This window comes from Ursus maritimus, unplaced genomic scaffold (assembly GCF_017311325.1).
Source record: "Ursus maritimus isolate PB19 unplaced genomic scaffold, ASM1731132v1 scaffold_17, whole genome shotgun sequence".
In the NCBI taxonomy this organism is placed as follows: Eukaryota; Metazoa; Chordata; class Mammalia; order Carnivora; family Ursidae; genus Ursus; species Ursus maritimus.
In genome coordinates this window covers 53,175,150-53,190,212 of record NW_024424119.1, presented here as the reverse complement: position 1 = coordinate 53,190,212, position 15,063 = coordinate 53,175,150, and the positions used below count along the sequence as shown (strand labels likewise).

The window sequence follows — 15,063 nt, the reverse complement described above, 5'->3', positions numbered from 1 at the left end:
CTTTTCAAGTAAGACTCTGTGTGGCGACTGTCAGAGACAGAAAAGCCTTTTCTTTAAATGGTGGGGTCCTGTGCCACTCTATGCAAAGGGAAGAAGAGCACCCACCCAGCCTACTTCCTGCCTGAGTTTCGACCGGGGGGCACTTACTTTGGTGGCTTCAAGCTGGGATTCCAGGGTCCCAGATTCTTCCACCATGCAGGACCTAAACACAGAAGCACGGTGAGGCAGGAGGGCCTGAGCGTGAGCTCAAAATTAACTATCCCCAGATAACAGGGCCTGCTGTCTTTTTTTTTTTTAAATCTCTTACCAAGAAAAAGAAAGCTATCTGCTATTGGCCATCTTTTCCTAAGTGGCCCTGGGAGCCGGGGAGGGCAGGGAGTCTTTCTCCTGCTTCAGAGACAGGACGCGGCCACCCCAGGGGGCGTGCCACCCGCCCCAGGCCAACTGGGGGGCCAGCGCCGAGCCCCACCCAGCCTGCTGCCAGGCCAGGACCCTTTCTCGTGTGGCTCCTCCAGCCCAGCCAGGCTGGGACCTGGCCCCTCATTCAAGCTAGGCCCTCAAGGGGTGCCTGAGGAACTGAGCCGAAGTTCTCCGTGGGATGACAGAGGGGCCATGGGCCTGACGGCACGGCCCCTCCGCAGCCACGGGGGAGCAAGCTGCTCGGGACAACCCTGCCACCTGCCCCCCGGAGACCTTGCGGGAGCGGCGGACACATGGAGAGCCACCCCCCAGAAATCCCTGGAGTCTCCTGCACGTTCCTGAGGAGGGGAGCCACACTGGAGGGTGGGACAGTCGTGCAGGAGACACAGTCAGAAGACCCCTCAGACACGAAGCCAGGGTGCTAAGAGATCGTGACCAGATTTGGGTTTTGAAAGTGATTCTAACTCTGCCCAAAGGAGGGAGGTGGCTGCGATTAAGCCCCAGACTCAGGCTCCATGAGACCGTCCGGGCCAGAGGCTCCCAGGGCCGAGTTCTGAAGAGCAGGGGCGCCCCAGGGAGCCTCCACCCCCCCGACGTTACACAGTGTGAGGTCACGGAAGGCCACCGGTGAACGAAGACAACAAACGGGTCGGGGTTACGTGCAGGGATGAGTCACACTGTGTGCGTGTCCTTGGTGGGCTTTCAGCCCGGCCTCCCCTGCACCCATGTATGCCCCAACCTACCCTTTCGACACCCAGCGAGCCAGGGTTAGCTCTGAAATTTCCCCAAGTTCAAAGTGCTCAAGCAAGGCAAGGCACCAGGCTTCCTCCTACCCCCGCAGATCAGACTCACAGTCACGCCATGTCCCCCAGGGAAAAGCAACACCCCCCGGACCCGGGGGCAGGAGGCTGGGTGCCGGTGCAGTGGGAGGAGGACAGACCCCTCCTTCCCAAGCGGCCGAGGGCGGTGGGTTAGTCAGAAAGCGGAGCCGCCTGGGGAAGTCAAGAGTGCATTGGTAAAACCACAGTGAGGGAAGAAGAGAAATAAGAGGAGAAAAACCTTCCAGACAGATCATCCCCAACTTCATACTGATAGACACGAATGACCCGACGATACGCTATGCTAGTCAAAGAAAAGAAACCAAATGAATACACCGAAGGCACGGGCAGGCAAGAGCAGACCGAGACAGACACGCGCCACAAGGCCCAAGCTGGCAGTGCACAGGCGGGGCAACCTGGCGCCCAGGCAGGGACCTGGTGGGGCTGGGCCGCCAGCCGCAGGGAGGACAGGCGGCCTCGGGGCAGCTCACAGGGGGACCAAGCAAGACGGGACAGGGCTAGGGAGGAGCCACATGGGAAGGGGAGCATGGCACCCATGGAGACAAGACCAGATTGGCAGACGCAGCCACAGGGCTGGGGAGGGGAGTGGAGGCCAGGTGGCTGAACTCAAGCTGGAAACTGAGACCCCTAAATCCCACCCCCTTCTGCCTTCGGCACAGGTGGTCGAGTCCGCATGTGCCGGTTTCTCCCACTGCCACGCTCGGTAGTCCCACCTACCCATCTGCGGAACCCCAGGAGCGCTAGTCTCGGCCAGAGGTTTCCCCCACTCTGGCTTTACGGGGGCGCGGCAGAGGCCAAAGCCTCAAGGAGAGGCTGTTCCGGAACTGGACTGGGCAGGGCCGCCCTGCTTCTCCCGGGGGGCTCCTCCCAGCCTCGTCTCTCCATCGCTCGAAACTCCAGGCACTGCTGCCTTCTATTAGGGCAAACGATGCTCTTCCCCTTCCCCTGGGAACNGGGGGGCGTGGAGCCCTGGGGGAGGGGTCACTGCACAGCCAGGGACTCACTGTACCCGCTGAATCTCCTCCTCCTTCAGGAGCTAAGTATGGTCCCACAGGACACATGGGGAAAGAGGCAGAAGAGAAGCCCAGTGAAATCCCAACGGCTGAACCAGCATGGGAATTCTCAAAGGCTTTGGACTCCAGCTCTGGCCCTCTGGCTTGGTCACATCCCCGAGCTGACAGAGCCCTTGGAATCTGAACAGGAAGGTGGGGGTGGCTCCCCTCCCCAGACCGCAGGCTGTCAAGGACACTGTGCTGTGGGGCAAGGCACGCACTCCTTGTAGGGTGATGGGGACGGAGGTGGGGCGCAGGTGGACCAGGGGAAGTGCAGCCCGCCTGGGGCAGGAAGGCCCATCCTGGGATCCTCTGCAAGCCAGGCCACAGGGGGACAGAGGGCAGGGGACAAGCACACGAGACACCACCACACCACGAGCCCGGAGAAACAAGAAGACAATATTAACCCATCGAGGAGATACGTCCTGTGCAGATGGGATCCAAGCAGCCGCAAGACAAGGTGGAGTCCAGACAGCAGCAGTCAGGAAGTGGGGGCAGAGAGAGACACGAGAGAGAAAAGAAAAACAAAACCAAGAACATCAGTACCCACATTGTATTCAACTCTGTGCCGTGTGTCACCGAGGTGCTGTCTGGGACTGACCACCGGTCCGCACGGTCCCACCCGGTCCCACCCAATCCAGGACACCTAGCAACTTGATCTTCGGGAAAAGTACCTTCGAGAACTGTGCCCAGTCCTCCGGCTCGAGCCAGACCAGGGTGCGCCCCTGACCCTTCTCTCCTTACTGTGAGCAGAACCCCCCCCCCCAAGAGAGCCGGAAGCCTGAGAGCAGAGCGGGGGGCGGGGGGGACGGGACTGCGCCCCGGGGGCGGGCGGGCACCTGGTCTCCTGGATCCACTGGTGGAAGGCGTTGGCGTGCTGGGCGAACTCCTGGCGCAGCTTGTCGTTCTCCTCCTGCCGGCGCTGCTCCTTCTGCAGCTCCAGCTCCCGCTCCTAGCGCCCAAAGGGAGGAGAGGCCGTGTCACCGGGGCCTGTCCTTCCGGCCGGACCACCCTCGGGATGGACCACCGGCCTTACAATTTCAGTTTCTGGACGCTGAACGTGACCACAAACCACCGCTTTGTGGGGCAGGGGTACCCGGATGTTGATGTCACCCGGAGGAGGAGCCTGGGAAACGCGGGGGAGCTCAGAACCCTCCGTTCCCCGGCTGCTCACGACGGGCCCCCCAAGAACTCTGGTAAGAGGCGAGGGGAAGTGACCGATTGATCGTCCGTGGGGGCTGCTGGCCGGTACCCGTGGTGGCCCCTGCGAGCACCCCCTGCCCCTGAGCTCGGGCCGGCGGCATGCGCGGGGCAACGGGCACCTTGATGATCTTCTGCAGGTTCCTCCACGTCTCCTCCAGGGCCTCCATGGTGAACCAGGTGTAGGGGTTGGAGGCCACACGGAAGCTCTTGATCTGGCGGTCCAGCTCGGCCAGCTGGCTGAAGTCGGCCTGGGCAGAGCTGAGGGACGAGCGGAAGGCGTCGTGGGCCTCGCGCAGAGCTCTGATCTCCTCCAGGGAGTTGCAACGCACGGGATCAGTCAGATCCTCCTCGGCGTTTTCGAACCAGCTGTTGAAGGCGGAGGCCTTTTTGGCGAAGGTCAGGAAGAGGTCCTCCACCTGCAAGTGGAGCAGCCTGTGTCAGGGCCGCCGCCAGGGCCGCGGCGCCACGCTCGGGCGGGAGGCCGGGAGGCCGGCTTGGAAAGGCCGCGGTAGTTCCCGGGCCCCCGGGGCAAGCCGAGGTGCTCCCAACCTCCACGTTTCAAAAGGCCTCCGACTCTTTCTTCCCTCGCTCCCCTTTCCCCTCCGTCTGTCCGAGGGCCCTCTGCTGGCTTCCAGCGGCCTCCCTGCCCCGTGCAGAGCCTCCCGCAGCCGGGCCGGGGTAGCGCTGCAGGGGCCCGCCCTTACCTTGCGGAAGTGGCTCTGTGCCTCCAGAAGCTTCTTCTTCCGCGTGGCCGAGTTGGCCAGAAGCTGGCTCCATCTCTTCATGAGGGAGGCGTGCCGGGCCTCGATGGCCTTGGACTGGATGTGCTTGGCGGCCAGCAGCTGATCCTTGAGGGCGGTGATGTTGGCGATGCCCTCCTGCTGGAAGGCCTGCAGGCCCGCGTCAAACGTTTCCTGGAACAAAGAGCAGAGCGCCAATCCGCAGGGTCGCCAGGGATGCCATAAGCCGCCCTTTCCGGGCGTCTGAGCTTGATGGTGCCAGAGTCTGGCCAGCTGCCCAGGCCACACTGTCAGCCCCGAGTCCCCACCTTCTCCTGACATCCTCCTGCCCCCCCCCACCCCAGGCAGACGGAGGTTCGGGGGTCCCCTAAATGTGCCACGCTCTCCCCATTACCTCTCCCTGGAACGAACGCCTGCCTCCCCTCTGCCCACCTGTAGTTTGCCCATCATGACCCAGCTTAGATCCCTCTCCTCTGGCAACACCTTCCCATCAGCCCCTGCTTGCCGGAAACCGAGTCAGACCGCTCCTGGGGGCTCAGTCCACAGCACATCCTGCTGCCCTCCCCCCCGTGAGCGCCGTCGGGCTGCAGCCCAGATGCCTGGTCAGGAAGCTCCCCGAGGACCAGACGATCCTGCTCACTGCCGAGTCCTTAGGGCCTTTCCCAGCGACAGACGCCAGCCACCGTTCGTCTACCAGGAAGTACTGTCTGCGTACGTTTCAGTCTGTCAACAACGCGGCTCCGACTGACCTGTTTGGTAAGCAGAGTCTGGACGGAAGACAGGTCTCGGCCATAATCGTCTGTCTTCAGGCTGTTCTCCTTCTCACCTAGGAAACCAAGCATAGGACACAGGCCAGCCTTCTTGGTACATGGAGGTGAGCGAAGAAGGCAAAAAAAGCAAGCCGAGGCGCACTGTCTCCCTGTTGACGTTGAAAGCCCAGGATTCCTAACAGCAGGCTCTGACCCCACGCTGGCTGGCTCCGTCCTCCCTGCAGCCTGGGCCCCGCTGGCCAGCTGTGCCAGGAAGAGATCCTTCCAGCTCATCCCAGATGTGGTTCAATTGCTACTTATGTGACAGGCATCACCAGGGTCACAGGGGTCCTGAAATCAGAGTCTAGCTCCCTCTCGCTTGGGAGCCCGACTGCGCCCCGCAGCTAGGGGACAGCTAGGGGACAGTGCAGCCGGGGGCCTGTGCTGGCCCAACGCCGAGCACCTTGGGGGCCCCTGGCTCTCGGTTGCAGGACATGGTCTCGTGTTCTCCGAAATGCCCGCATCAGATCCGTTTCTCCTCTGGAGAAGACCAACTACTTAGGTAACAGTCGAGCTATGGCTCTGGAACAATCTCCCGAGCCCGGGGAGGAAGAGAGGCAGGGCCGGGCGGGACGGCGCTCACCGATCCAGGACTCCACCACGTCAGCCTTCCAGTTGAACTGAAGGAAGGCCGAGTTCTCCTCAAGCTTGGCCTTCCTCTGGGCAGCAGCTTTCTCCAAGTCAGACACCTTCCCGTTTAAGCCCTTCATCTTTGAAGAGATGTTCTCCTCATGGTGGTTGTTCTAGGCCACAAAGGGAAGACGCACTCTGGTCAGCCTCACCTCTCGCCGTGGCCAGATGATCCACGGCCGCCCTGCCGGGGAATGTTCTCCAGCGCGGGAAGGCGGGCCCTGCGCCCCCGGCTGACCACCCAGCACCGCCAGGGCAAGGACAGGTAAGGCCCTTCTAAGAGCACACGAGGATGAATGCTGGCAATTTCACGCATAGGAACAAATCCTGAAAATATGAGGAATGAGCTGAGACATTTCAACGACATGCTTATTAGTATGTCTGATAGCAAAAAATTTGAAAAAGCATAAATAGTGAAGACTTAAATAAAACGTGATATATCCAGGGGTGCGTGGGAGGCTCAGTCGTTAAGCGGCTGCCTTCGGCTCGGGTCATGATCCCAGGGTCCTGGGATCGAGCCCCATGCTGGGCTCCCTGCTCAGCAGGAAGCCTGCTTCTCCCTCTCCCTCTCCCCCTGCTTGTGTTCCCTCTCTCACTGCCTCTCTGTCAGATAAATAAATAAATAAAATCTTAAAAATAAACAAACAAATAAATAAATAAAACGTGATATATCCAAACAACGGTCCCTACACATAAGCAATAAACACAATGGTTCAGAAAAAGCGGAAAATTCTTAAGCCCCAAACACTCGGGTTCAGTCTTGGAATAACTGAATTTGAAAACATACAAGTCAGCATAAAATTGAGAGAGAAACTCGAGGAGGAAACAGATCACTGCTGACGGTAAAGCACTGGGCTCTTTGCGGGAAGGGCGCAGAACAGTCACAGACCGGCCCTGCACAGGTAGAAAGAGCAGAGCTGCGTGGGGGTACCGATCGTACACAGGCCTCCTCTCGACCTGTACACGGTCTGGACCGGAAATCAGCTTCATGTTACTTTACTCGCCCATAGAGCAAGGGAAAAAAGCTCTCTAGGGAACACGGATTTGAACACACTGTTACCTCCCACGAACCAAATCTCTAGTCTCAAGGCCATGCTTATTGGAGCAAATCCGGTGATGAAAAATCTTATCTACTAGTTACATCTGCAACAAGAGATTATAGTTGTTAAAAGTTGCCTGTCTTGGGGCGCCTGGGTGGCTCACTCGGTTAAGCTATCTGCTTTCAGCTCAGATGGTGATCTTGGGGTCCTGGGATCGAGCCTCGCATTGGGCTTCCTCCCCACCACTTGTGCTCTGTGTCAAATAAATAAAATCTTTAAAAAAAAAAGTTGCTTTTCTTGTGGTACTGAATGCCCATCACCACCCCTAAGTGATCGGCGGGGACGAACGGGGACCATCGGCAGCACCACGTTTAGTCTGGGATGCCAATATGCCAGTGACGCCCTCCCATCTGCGCTCTCGTTTGAACGAAACCCAAACCTTGTGATTTTAACACACTCCTTTCTAAACCACCCTGGACAGCAGCCAGGCTTTGCGGAGCAATGTAAACGGATGAAACAGGATCTACCCTACGTAGGGGTGGCTCTTACGTTTTTTTTTGTATCTTCAACCAATTCTGTCGAGAGCCTGTACTGCCCGAGAAATAAACTAAGAGAACAGCTCTGTGGGAGCGCCGCTGTCACTCAAGGGATGCGTCTCTGCTTCGTTCCCGCAGAGAGTGGACGTGCTGCCGAGTCCCTTCGCTAACTCGCTTCAGAAACGGGGAAGACGCCCAGCCAACCACAGGCTCTTCCATTGGTACGAAATATGGCAGTGGAATTGCTCCTGGTTTCCGCGCAAACCTTTCTTGGGTGACTATTCCAGGCGGCTGGGCTTTGGGGGCTACGGTGGCCCCAGCATGGCGGCGTCGGGCATGGGAAGGGAGCGTCTCCCCAGCAGGCCAGGCTCACCTTCTTGATGAGGTCCTGTCCGTTGCTGCAGACGTCATTCACGCGGTCCTTGTGCACTGTGAAGTCTGTCTCAAAAGCTTCATGCTTCTTCAGCAAGCCCTGCAGTGGAGCAGAAAGGCCAGCAGCTGAGCGCGTGGCATGGGCCGGGGGCGGGAGGGGGCCCGGTTGCGGGGCAGAGGGAACCAGAGCGCCAAGGCGCCTGCGCTCCCAGGCGGCCGGTCTAGTTGGGACTGAGACCACCAGGAGCGACATCGACAGGTAATCAGGAAGGTGGTAAGAGCCGGATGCGGCAGGAGTAACTGGCAGCGGGCTGAGCTTGAGAAGGGGTAAGCTCTTGCTCATCGGCCCCTCCTCCCCTCTGGAAGGCCGCACAGAAAACACCAGACACCGTGCAAGCTTAAGACAGAGCCCAACAGACGGTTTCCCGAGCACAGCTCCTACTGGACCTTCCGAGTGTCCCTGTGCTCAGTACACCTGAAGGACTGGAGAGGACGGCCCTGTGCCGGCTTCCCGGGAACGGGCCACGCGGAGGATGGGAAATCCCTGCCTCCGTCTAGGCCACCTGAAGCACCCGGGCCAGCCAAACAGGACACCTACTCTGAGCACGTGGCTCAGGGGCTACCCAGACTCTGAGGAATGCCAAGTCTGCCTCCACGGCCAGTGGCCCAGATCCAGGAACGTTCGGCCGTCAAGTGTGGCTCCTCCCAGCAAGAGGGGAGGCTGTTCCACTAGCCCATGGCTCCGGGCTGCTTGCGGCCACTCCGACCAGCGCAACGCAGCACAGACGATGTCGTGTGACATCTGAGGCTGGGCCTGGAAGCTTCTGTCTCTGCCATTTTGAATGCTACCTATGGAAACGGGGCAGGGCCACTGCTAGAAGGGAGGGAGGAGGAGGGGAACGGAGGCCTGCCAGCCGCCAGGGACACGATTATGACTCTCTCAGCCCACGGCCGTACCTCGGCGCAGGTGAGGGGCCCCCCTCAGAAGCAGCACCACCTCGGGGAACGAGCCGTTCCTGCCTGTCAGGCTGTCACACAGTCACAGCCACCCTGTGTACTTAGGGCAGAGGCTGAAATGTGTCCCCCAAAAAGAACGACATCCTAACCCCTGGCACCTACGAATGTGGGAAATGCAGACATAATCAAGGTAAGATGTTCAGATGAGGTCACTGGGGTGGGACCTAATCCAAGATGACCTGTGTCCTTCTGAGAGGGACTCTGGACACAGACCAACCCAGAGAGCAGGTGGCGGGCAGACAGACACAGAGGGAAGAGCCGTGAAGAGCAGAGGCAGGGGCTGCGGTTAAGCTACCACAAGCCGAGCAACGCCAGCGAGAAGCTGGAAGACAGCAACGCGCTTCCCATGGAAGCCTCGGAGGGCGAGGCCATGCCTGCACCTTGACCTCAGACCCCCGGCCTCCAGAGCGATAGGACAGCAACTCTGTGGCAGCAGCCCCCTGAACCCCGGGGCCACCTGACCGATCGCAGGCTCTAGGCCTCGGGGCCGCGTCTCCAGCGTGAGGTCTGGGGGACTGCGACCAACCAGGGAGACCGAGGCTGCGGGCCGGGAGCTCTCCGGGCATGAATGCAGCCACCGAACCAAGCGGCAGGCGGCCGCGCCAGCTGCTCTGACCTGGATGGCGGCCAGCGTGTCTCCGTAATCCTCACTGGCTACCAGGGTCATCTTCTCGTTGATCCAGGCTTCTTCCTCTTCCACGTTGGCCACAAACTGCTGATACTCCAAGGACTCCTCCAGCCGCTGGCCCCTAATTCCAGGACACACACACAACACACCAGCCGTTAATATCGTCCAACGTTAATTCTGATGGCCGTGTGTTTAAAAATGTTCCTGACAAACATGGGACGTGAGAGGTTCCATCGAGCCTTCTGTGTAACACGAAGCAGACATAGCGCTGTTCAAACGTGCAATTCTGGAACCACAAGCTGGGTTCAGAGCCACCTAAGGGGACCGGCTCAGCCCGGGCCTGTCAGAGCAGCTGTGAAACAAGCTGACTGCGATCCCGGCCCGCCTCGGATAAGGGAACCGGGGTGGCAGGAGGGCCCGGGAGCCCCGAGCCCGGCCTCCCATGCGCAGCGCGCACTCCCTCCTCTGGCCGCTCACCGCGCTGTCGCCAGCTGCTTCAGCTCCTTCCAGTGCTCCACGAACTGGGCCAGACGCTGCTGGATCTCCTCCTTGCCAATGGTGTTGTCATCAGACAGCTTCTTCCCAGTGTCCAGGACACCCTGACAGGCAGGAAAAATTAGAACAACAGCTATCACCCGCTTCTGGATGCGTCCAGAAACAGGCCTCAGCATCGAACCCAGGACTTCTTCCTTCCGGGTCTGAATGAGGGGTGTAGACACCGCAGACCTCAGTGGAACGAACGAGGGCAAAGGGTCTCCCTGTACGTCACGTCGCACCCCCTCGGCCCGAAGAGGCCTCTCACCTGGATTGCCGGCTCGTGGGCAGCCAGTTCCGCCTCCAGCCGCTTGTGCTTCTTCCTCAGGTTCTGGACGCCCGTTAAGTCCCGGCCGTAGTCCTCCGAGCTCACCAGCAGCTTCTTCTCCCTGCACAGCAAAGGCAGGCCCCGTGCAGCCCCGTGATTTCAACTGGACAGGTTTGGTCAAGACCCGTGGAGTCTCCGGACCCCGTGATGTCCTCCACCTCCACCTACCAACCTCGCCGCGAAATCTTTGCTAGCCTTCTGGAAAACAAAAGTTTCTACTTCCCAACGAACACGGATGTAGGTGTCCAGGAGCCCCTGCCAGGGTCAGGGTGCGCTGGGGAACAGGGAGGGCTGGTGGTGCCGCCCCGCCAGCCTTACTTCACCACGCGTACAGACGCCGCGTGTAAAAATATATAAACACATGGACGGAATTTTTTAAGGAAATAAGGAATAGGAGACAGAATTTGGTCCTTAAAAATGGTGTGTTTACAAAATGCTACATCACCTTTGACGGCAATGGGGGAGGAATTAAAAACAACTCTTCTTCCTTCAAGGACTGATTGTGCCCAGGATATCAGGCTGTCTCTTCCAGACGGGCATTCGCTAATCTCCCCAGGGATCCCAGGGCAGGGTCTACGCAAAACCTACGTCAGTCATCACGTACTGCTACCGTCTAGAAGCCACCGATGGCCCTATCACTGCACACCGGAGCGACAGAAGAGCTGAGGTGCCCCACGGTAATTGTGTGGGAGAGCAGAGAGTCAGCCCAGCAGGTTCTGTCACACTCCGGGAGAGAGCCAAACCTCCCGGCCAGGCAGCCCAGAGCTCCGGACCCCCACTCAGCCTGTGGCTCCCAGCACCTGCCACCAGAGGCTCGACAGGCACCCCAGAGGACCCAGAATGCGAAGCCCCGAGGACACGTACTTGATCCAGGACTCCTCATCATCCATGTCCCGGAAGAACTGGTGCAGGCGATGTGATTCGTTCAGCTTGGCTCGCCGGGAGGCTGCCATGGTCTTGATCTTCTGGAAACGACCATTGATGGTGTCCCGCTTGTCCTTCACTTGGGAGGTGTCGAAGGCACTGCTGGTCATCAGGCTGTCTGCTTGGCTGTTCAGGTCCTTCAGGCGATCCTGGGGCAGGGGACACAACGGGGGTGGGGTGAGGTGGTGAGAAACCTGGGTCTCCCATGAATATCTGCTTGCAAATCAGAACTCTGGAATTCTTCACGGACAAGCTGGCTTTGTGGAGTGCTGATGTTCTCTCAAAGTGTCGTATGTGGATCCCTGGGGTTCTTAGAGATCAAAATTATTTTGCTAACGACACAAAGACATCATATCATCTGCCTTTTTCACCGTGCAGACGCGAGCACATAGCATGACAGCCGTGCCGGGGGTGCCGAGGCCCCCCGCTCAAGACAGCGACACACTGCCGAGGCCGGACTCCGAGCTGCGGTGAAACGCGCCTCACTTAACGGACATCCTTATAAAAGCACAAGTTGTTCATTTTCTTAAGTCTCCATCTTCGAGAACATGTTGACGTCAATATTCTGGGCGACGAAATGGGAAATGCACACAACTTCGGCGCCCAACTCAAGTTCGAGGACGGTCCCGAGCGGAACTAGCCGCTTGTTCGCGGGCTGTCCTGCTCCCGGAGGGAACAGTGACCAGACCACGGCCATTCAGAGTCTGACACACACTCAGGGTTCAGAACGAATGAAGTCAACCCATCACGTTCAGGAAGGCAGAGTTTGCTGCTGCTGCTAAAACCGGAACTCTCAGGCGAAAATGAGAATTCTGGAATGATAGCGTCCCCCTCCATGAGCGTGATAGCCGCTCGATTTGTGAAGATTTTCCTGTCGAGACCAGCTGTGACGTCAGCAAATGTGACGCGGGAGTTCACGTAGAGGTAGTTCTGCGTAACTCAGAATGTTTTCCAAATGACTTTATAGCGTCATGCGCGGGTGAAAAACCATTCCATGTCTGAGATGGACCCCTGGATTTTAAAATTAAATGGTACGAAAAACTGACTGATAGGATTTCAGAGTCCACTTTGCAACTAACCTTTAAGCAGCTACCACGTACTGACTTTGGTGTCAGAGTATCCAGAATCATCGGAATGAAAACACCGCTCCCTCCTCTAACGCCCTGTGGGAGGCGGGGTTTGCATTGCATCCGACACACCCCCACAGACCAAATGCAGAAGCAGCTACGAGAATCCAGCTGTATCCTATCAAACCAGACTTAAGAGATTTGCAAAACACAGCCCACGCCACTCTTCTTACTCTCCCTTGTTTTGGTTTTGGAAAAAATAGAGTTATCGTTCATAAAAAGTGCTACTCATGTTAACTTGTAATGGGCTTATGACTTTCAATAAATAATTTTTTTCTCAGATTTACTCTTAATTTTTCATTTTGAAATAATTATGAACTCACAAGAAGTTGTAAAAACAGCACAGCTTCAAAAACAAACAGCACAGCTCCCGTGTGCCCTTCCTCCAGCTTCTCCCCACGCTGGCAGCTTCCACGGCGCATTAGCAAGACCAGGCCGCGGACACTGGTGCAAAATCACAGACTTCACCAACTTTAGGTGCCTCCATCTGTGTCTGCATGGGTGTGCAGTTCCCCACAATTTTCCCTTACATGTAGATTCACGTAACCCAAACCAAGATACACTGTTCCGTGAGCACAGTGTACCGTCCCTTCCTCGTTGCGCCCCACCCCTGTGCCTAACTCCTGGCGACCACTGCTCTATTCTCCAACTCTGTAATTTTGTCATTTTAAGAATGACAAAAAGCCCTGGATATTGTGTTTTTAAAATTTAACTTTTAAAATGTAATTTTTTAATAATGGTAAATTCTGATAGATAAAACCCACATAAACAAACTCCCTCAGGGGCCTTTGATAATAGTGCAGGGTATAAAATGGCCCCGTGGCCACAGTATTTGAGAACGTGGCTTGAGGTCCCGGACGGAGCCTGGCCACCCCACTCTGATCACCTCATGGGCAGATATGTCCGCCTCCAGCAGCTGATGTTTCTTCAGCAAGTTGTTCACAGAAGCCAGGTCTTTGCCGTAATCCTCAGATGCCAGAAGGGCCTCCACCTGGTAGTGAAACAGAAAGGGGGAAAGGTTACCGCGTGGTGCACAGTGTGTACGACGCATAGTGGGCGTTCTGGAAAGCCCAGGATGCCGTTGTTTGGCCAGGTCTTTGGGCAGCTGCAACCTTGTCAATCAGAAGCTATGTTGTTACAGTGACTCAGCCTGTATCAGCCCGTGTGGCCCGAGTCCTTCTCCCTTCCTGTCAAGCAAATGCAGACTTGAGAACCCAGGACCTGACATTCTACAGCTCAAGGCGGGCTCCCGGAGCCTTCACGGACGTATGGGGGCAAACCGCACGGCAATCTCACTTCAAGGAACCCCCGCCAAGGGAAAGAACTGGCAGCAGGAGCAACGATCGATACGCGAAGACGCTCAGTACGGATGTCCCACCAGAAAGCTGGGACACCTCAATGTCCAACACCATGGAGTGGTTAAACCATGGCGTAACTAGGACGGACTTACGCAGCTCTTCAAACTCAACGTTTAGGAACAATTCTTAATAGCTTAGAATAACACTCCCAATACGTACTCATGAAGAATTACATTCTGAGCTCAACTATGTATAAAAGTACAGCTACACTACCGTTGATGGAAATACGTGTAGACTGGACAGAAACATTAATAGCGCTCTCTAAAAATTTCTGTTTCTTTCCGCTTTCTGCACCCCTGAATTTTCTACTAACTCTGGCTTCCTGACTTAACTATTTTGGTTTCTATCTGGGCAGACTCGCCAGAGCTGCCAGCCACACAGACCCCACTTGCTTATCTGCGTTCCCACTGGGGAGGGGGGAGCCACAGCCTAATCCCCATCTCTAAGCGCTCTCTTCTCGAAACATTCATTCCCTCTGCTAACAAACCCTTTACAGCACAAGACTCTGTGATAAGCAAGATTTCTGTGGAAAGGGGCATTAGGGGTGGCCTCATTTTTCACGGTTTGGGGCTGGCTGACCGTCCTGTTATCCCAAATGACCAGAAATCCTCCACCGGGGGCAGGGAAAACCTGCCATTACCTCAGAGAGCCAGAAGTCAAAGTCCTTGATGCCGGTGTTGAAGTTCTGCTGCTTGTTGGCTTCTTTCAGTTTCTGGCTCTTTTCGGCCGACTTCTGCACCAGGAACTGCCACTGGTCAGCTAAGGCCGCCAGCCGGGCCTGGGGAAGAGAAGCGGGACACTGGAGGTGGTGCAATCCTTGAAGAGCCCCTTTTCCTAAAGCCAAGTGATTGGCGGGCAGAGAGAACAGAAAGCCTCACGGGAGCCTTCCCACTAACGCTCCCCATCTGCAAGGTAGGCACAAGTCTTCTAATCTGCTTACGTTTTTTTTTTTTAATTAAAGATTCTATTTAATTATTTGAGAGAGAGCACGTGCGTGCACACAAGCAGAAGGAGGGGCAGAGGCAGAGGGAGAAGCAGACTCTCCCGCTGAGCAGGGAGCCTGATACGGGGCTCAATCCCGAGACCCTGGGATCGCGACCTGAGCCGAAGGCGGACGCTTCTCAGACCGAGCCAGCCAGACGCCCCCCCTGCTTATGTGCTGGAAGCTGCATTTTAAGTTGTGACTGTGCAGACTGTACCTTGACAGCATCCTCGCTGCCCGCACAGGCCCCGCGCTCGATGAGGGAGTTGCCCGTGTCGATGACGCCGCGGATCCGGTCGGCGTTGGCGTGCAGTTCCGCTTCGAAGGCCTGGTGCTTCTGGTGCTTGCTCTAAAGTCCCAGAAAGATGACCGTTCAAAACCAGGTTCTGCGAGGTTACCTCTCTTTAGGGAGGAGGGATTCTCAGGAGGAAGGGTAAGTGGTAGGAAACTTAAAGACCTGGGGACAAGGGTCAACGTTTCTTACAGAAGGCAGTCACGGGATGTGTGAAAGAGTTTAGGGCTCA

The 15,063-nt window shown here is 57.2% G+C and overlaps 1 protein-coding gene across 5 annotated transcripts in view; it reads right to left on the bottom strand.

Moving 5' to 3' along the window:
* SPTAN1 (spectrin alpha, non-erythrocytic 1) overlaps nucleotides 1-15,063 on the bottom strand; it is a 59,294-nt gene that overhangs the window by 1,760 nt on the left and 42,471 nt on the right. For 4 of the 5 annotated variants that reach the window (XM_040631992.1, XM_040631993.1, XM_040631995.1 and 1 more), the window contains 15 exons: nucleotides 14,757-14,888; nucleotides 14,198-14,335; nucleotides 13,086-13,190; nucleotides 11,013-11,221; nucleotides 10,089-10,209; nucleotides 9,764-9,885; nucleotides 9,275-9,407; nucleotides 7,643-7,741; nucleotides 5,647-5,806; nucleotides 5,004-5,080; nucleotides 4,219-4,428; nucleotides 3,634-3,930; nucleotides 3,151-3,263; nucleotides 2,719-2,736; nucleotides 148-202 (listed from right to left, as the gene is read on the bottom strand). In XM_040631992.1, the coding sequence (XP_040487926.1) occupies nucleotides 148-202; nucleotides 2,719-2,736; nucleotides 3,151-3,263; nucleotides 3,634-3,930; nucleotides 4,219-4,428; nucleotides 5,004-5,080; nucleotides 5,647-5,806; nucleotides 7,643-7,741; nucleotides 9,275-9,407; nucleotides 9,764-9,885; nucleotides 10,089-10,209; nucleotides 11,013-11,221; nucleotides 13,086-13,190; nucleotides 14,198-14,335; nucleotides 14,757-14,888 (1,989 nt within the window). The remainder of the gene's footprint in view (nucleotides 1-147; nucleotides 203-2,718; nucleotides 2,737-3,150; nucleotides 3,264-3,633; nucleotides 3,931-4,218; nucleotides 4,429-5,003; nucleotides 5,081-5,646; nucleotides 5,807-7,642; nucleotides 7,742-9,274; nucleotides 9,408-9,763; nucleotides 9,886-10,088; nucleotides 10,210-11,012; nucleotides 11,222-13,085; nucleotides 13,191-14,197; nucleotides 14,336-14,756; nucleotides 14,889-15,063) is intronic. The other variant, XM_040631994.1, reaches the window with a different exon arrangement.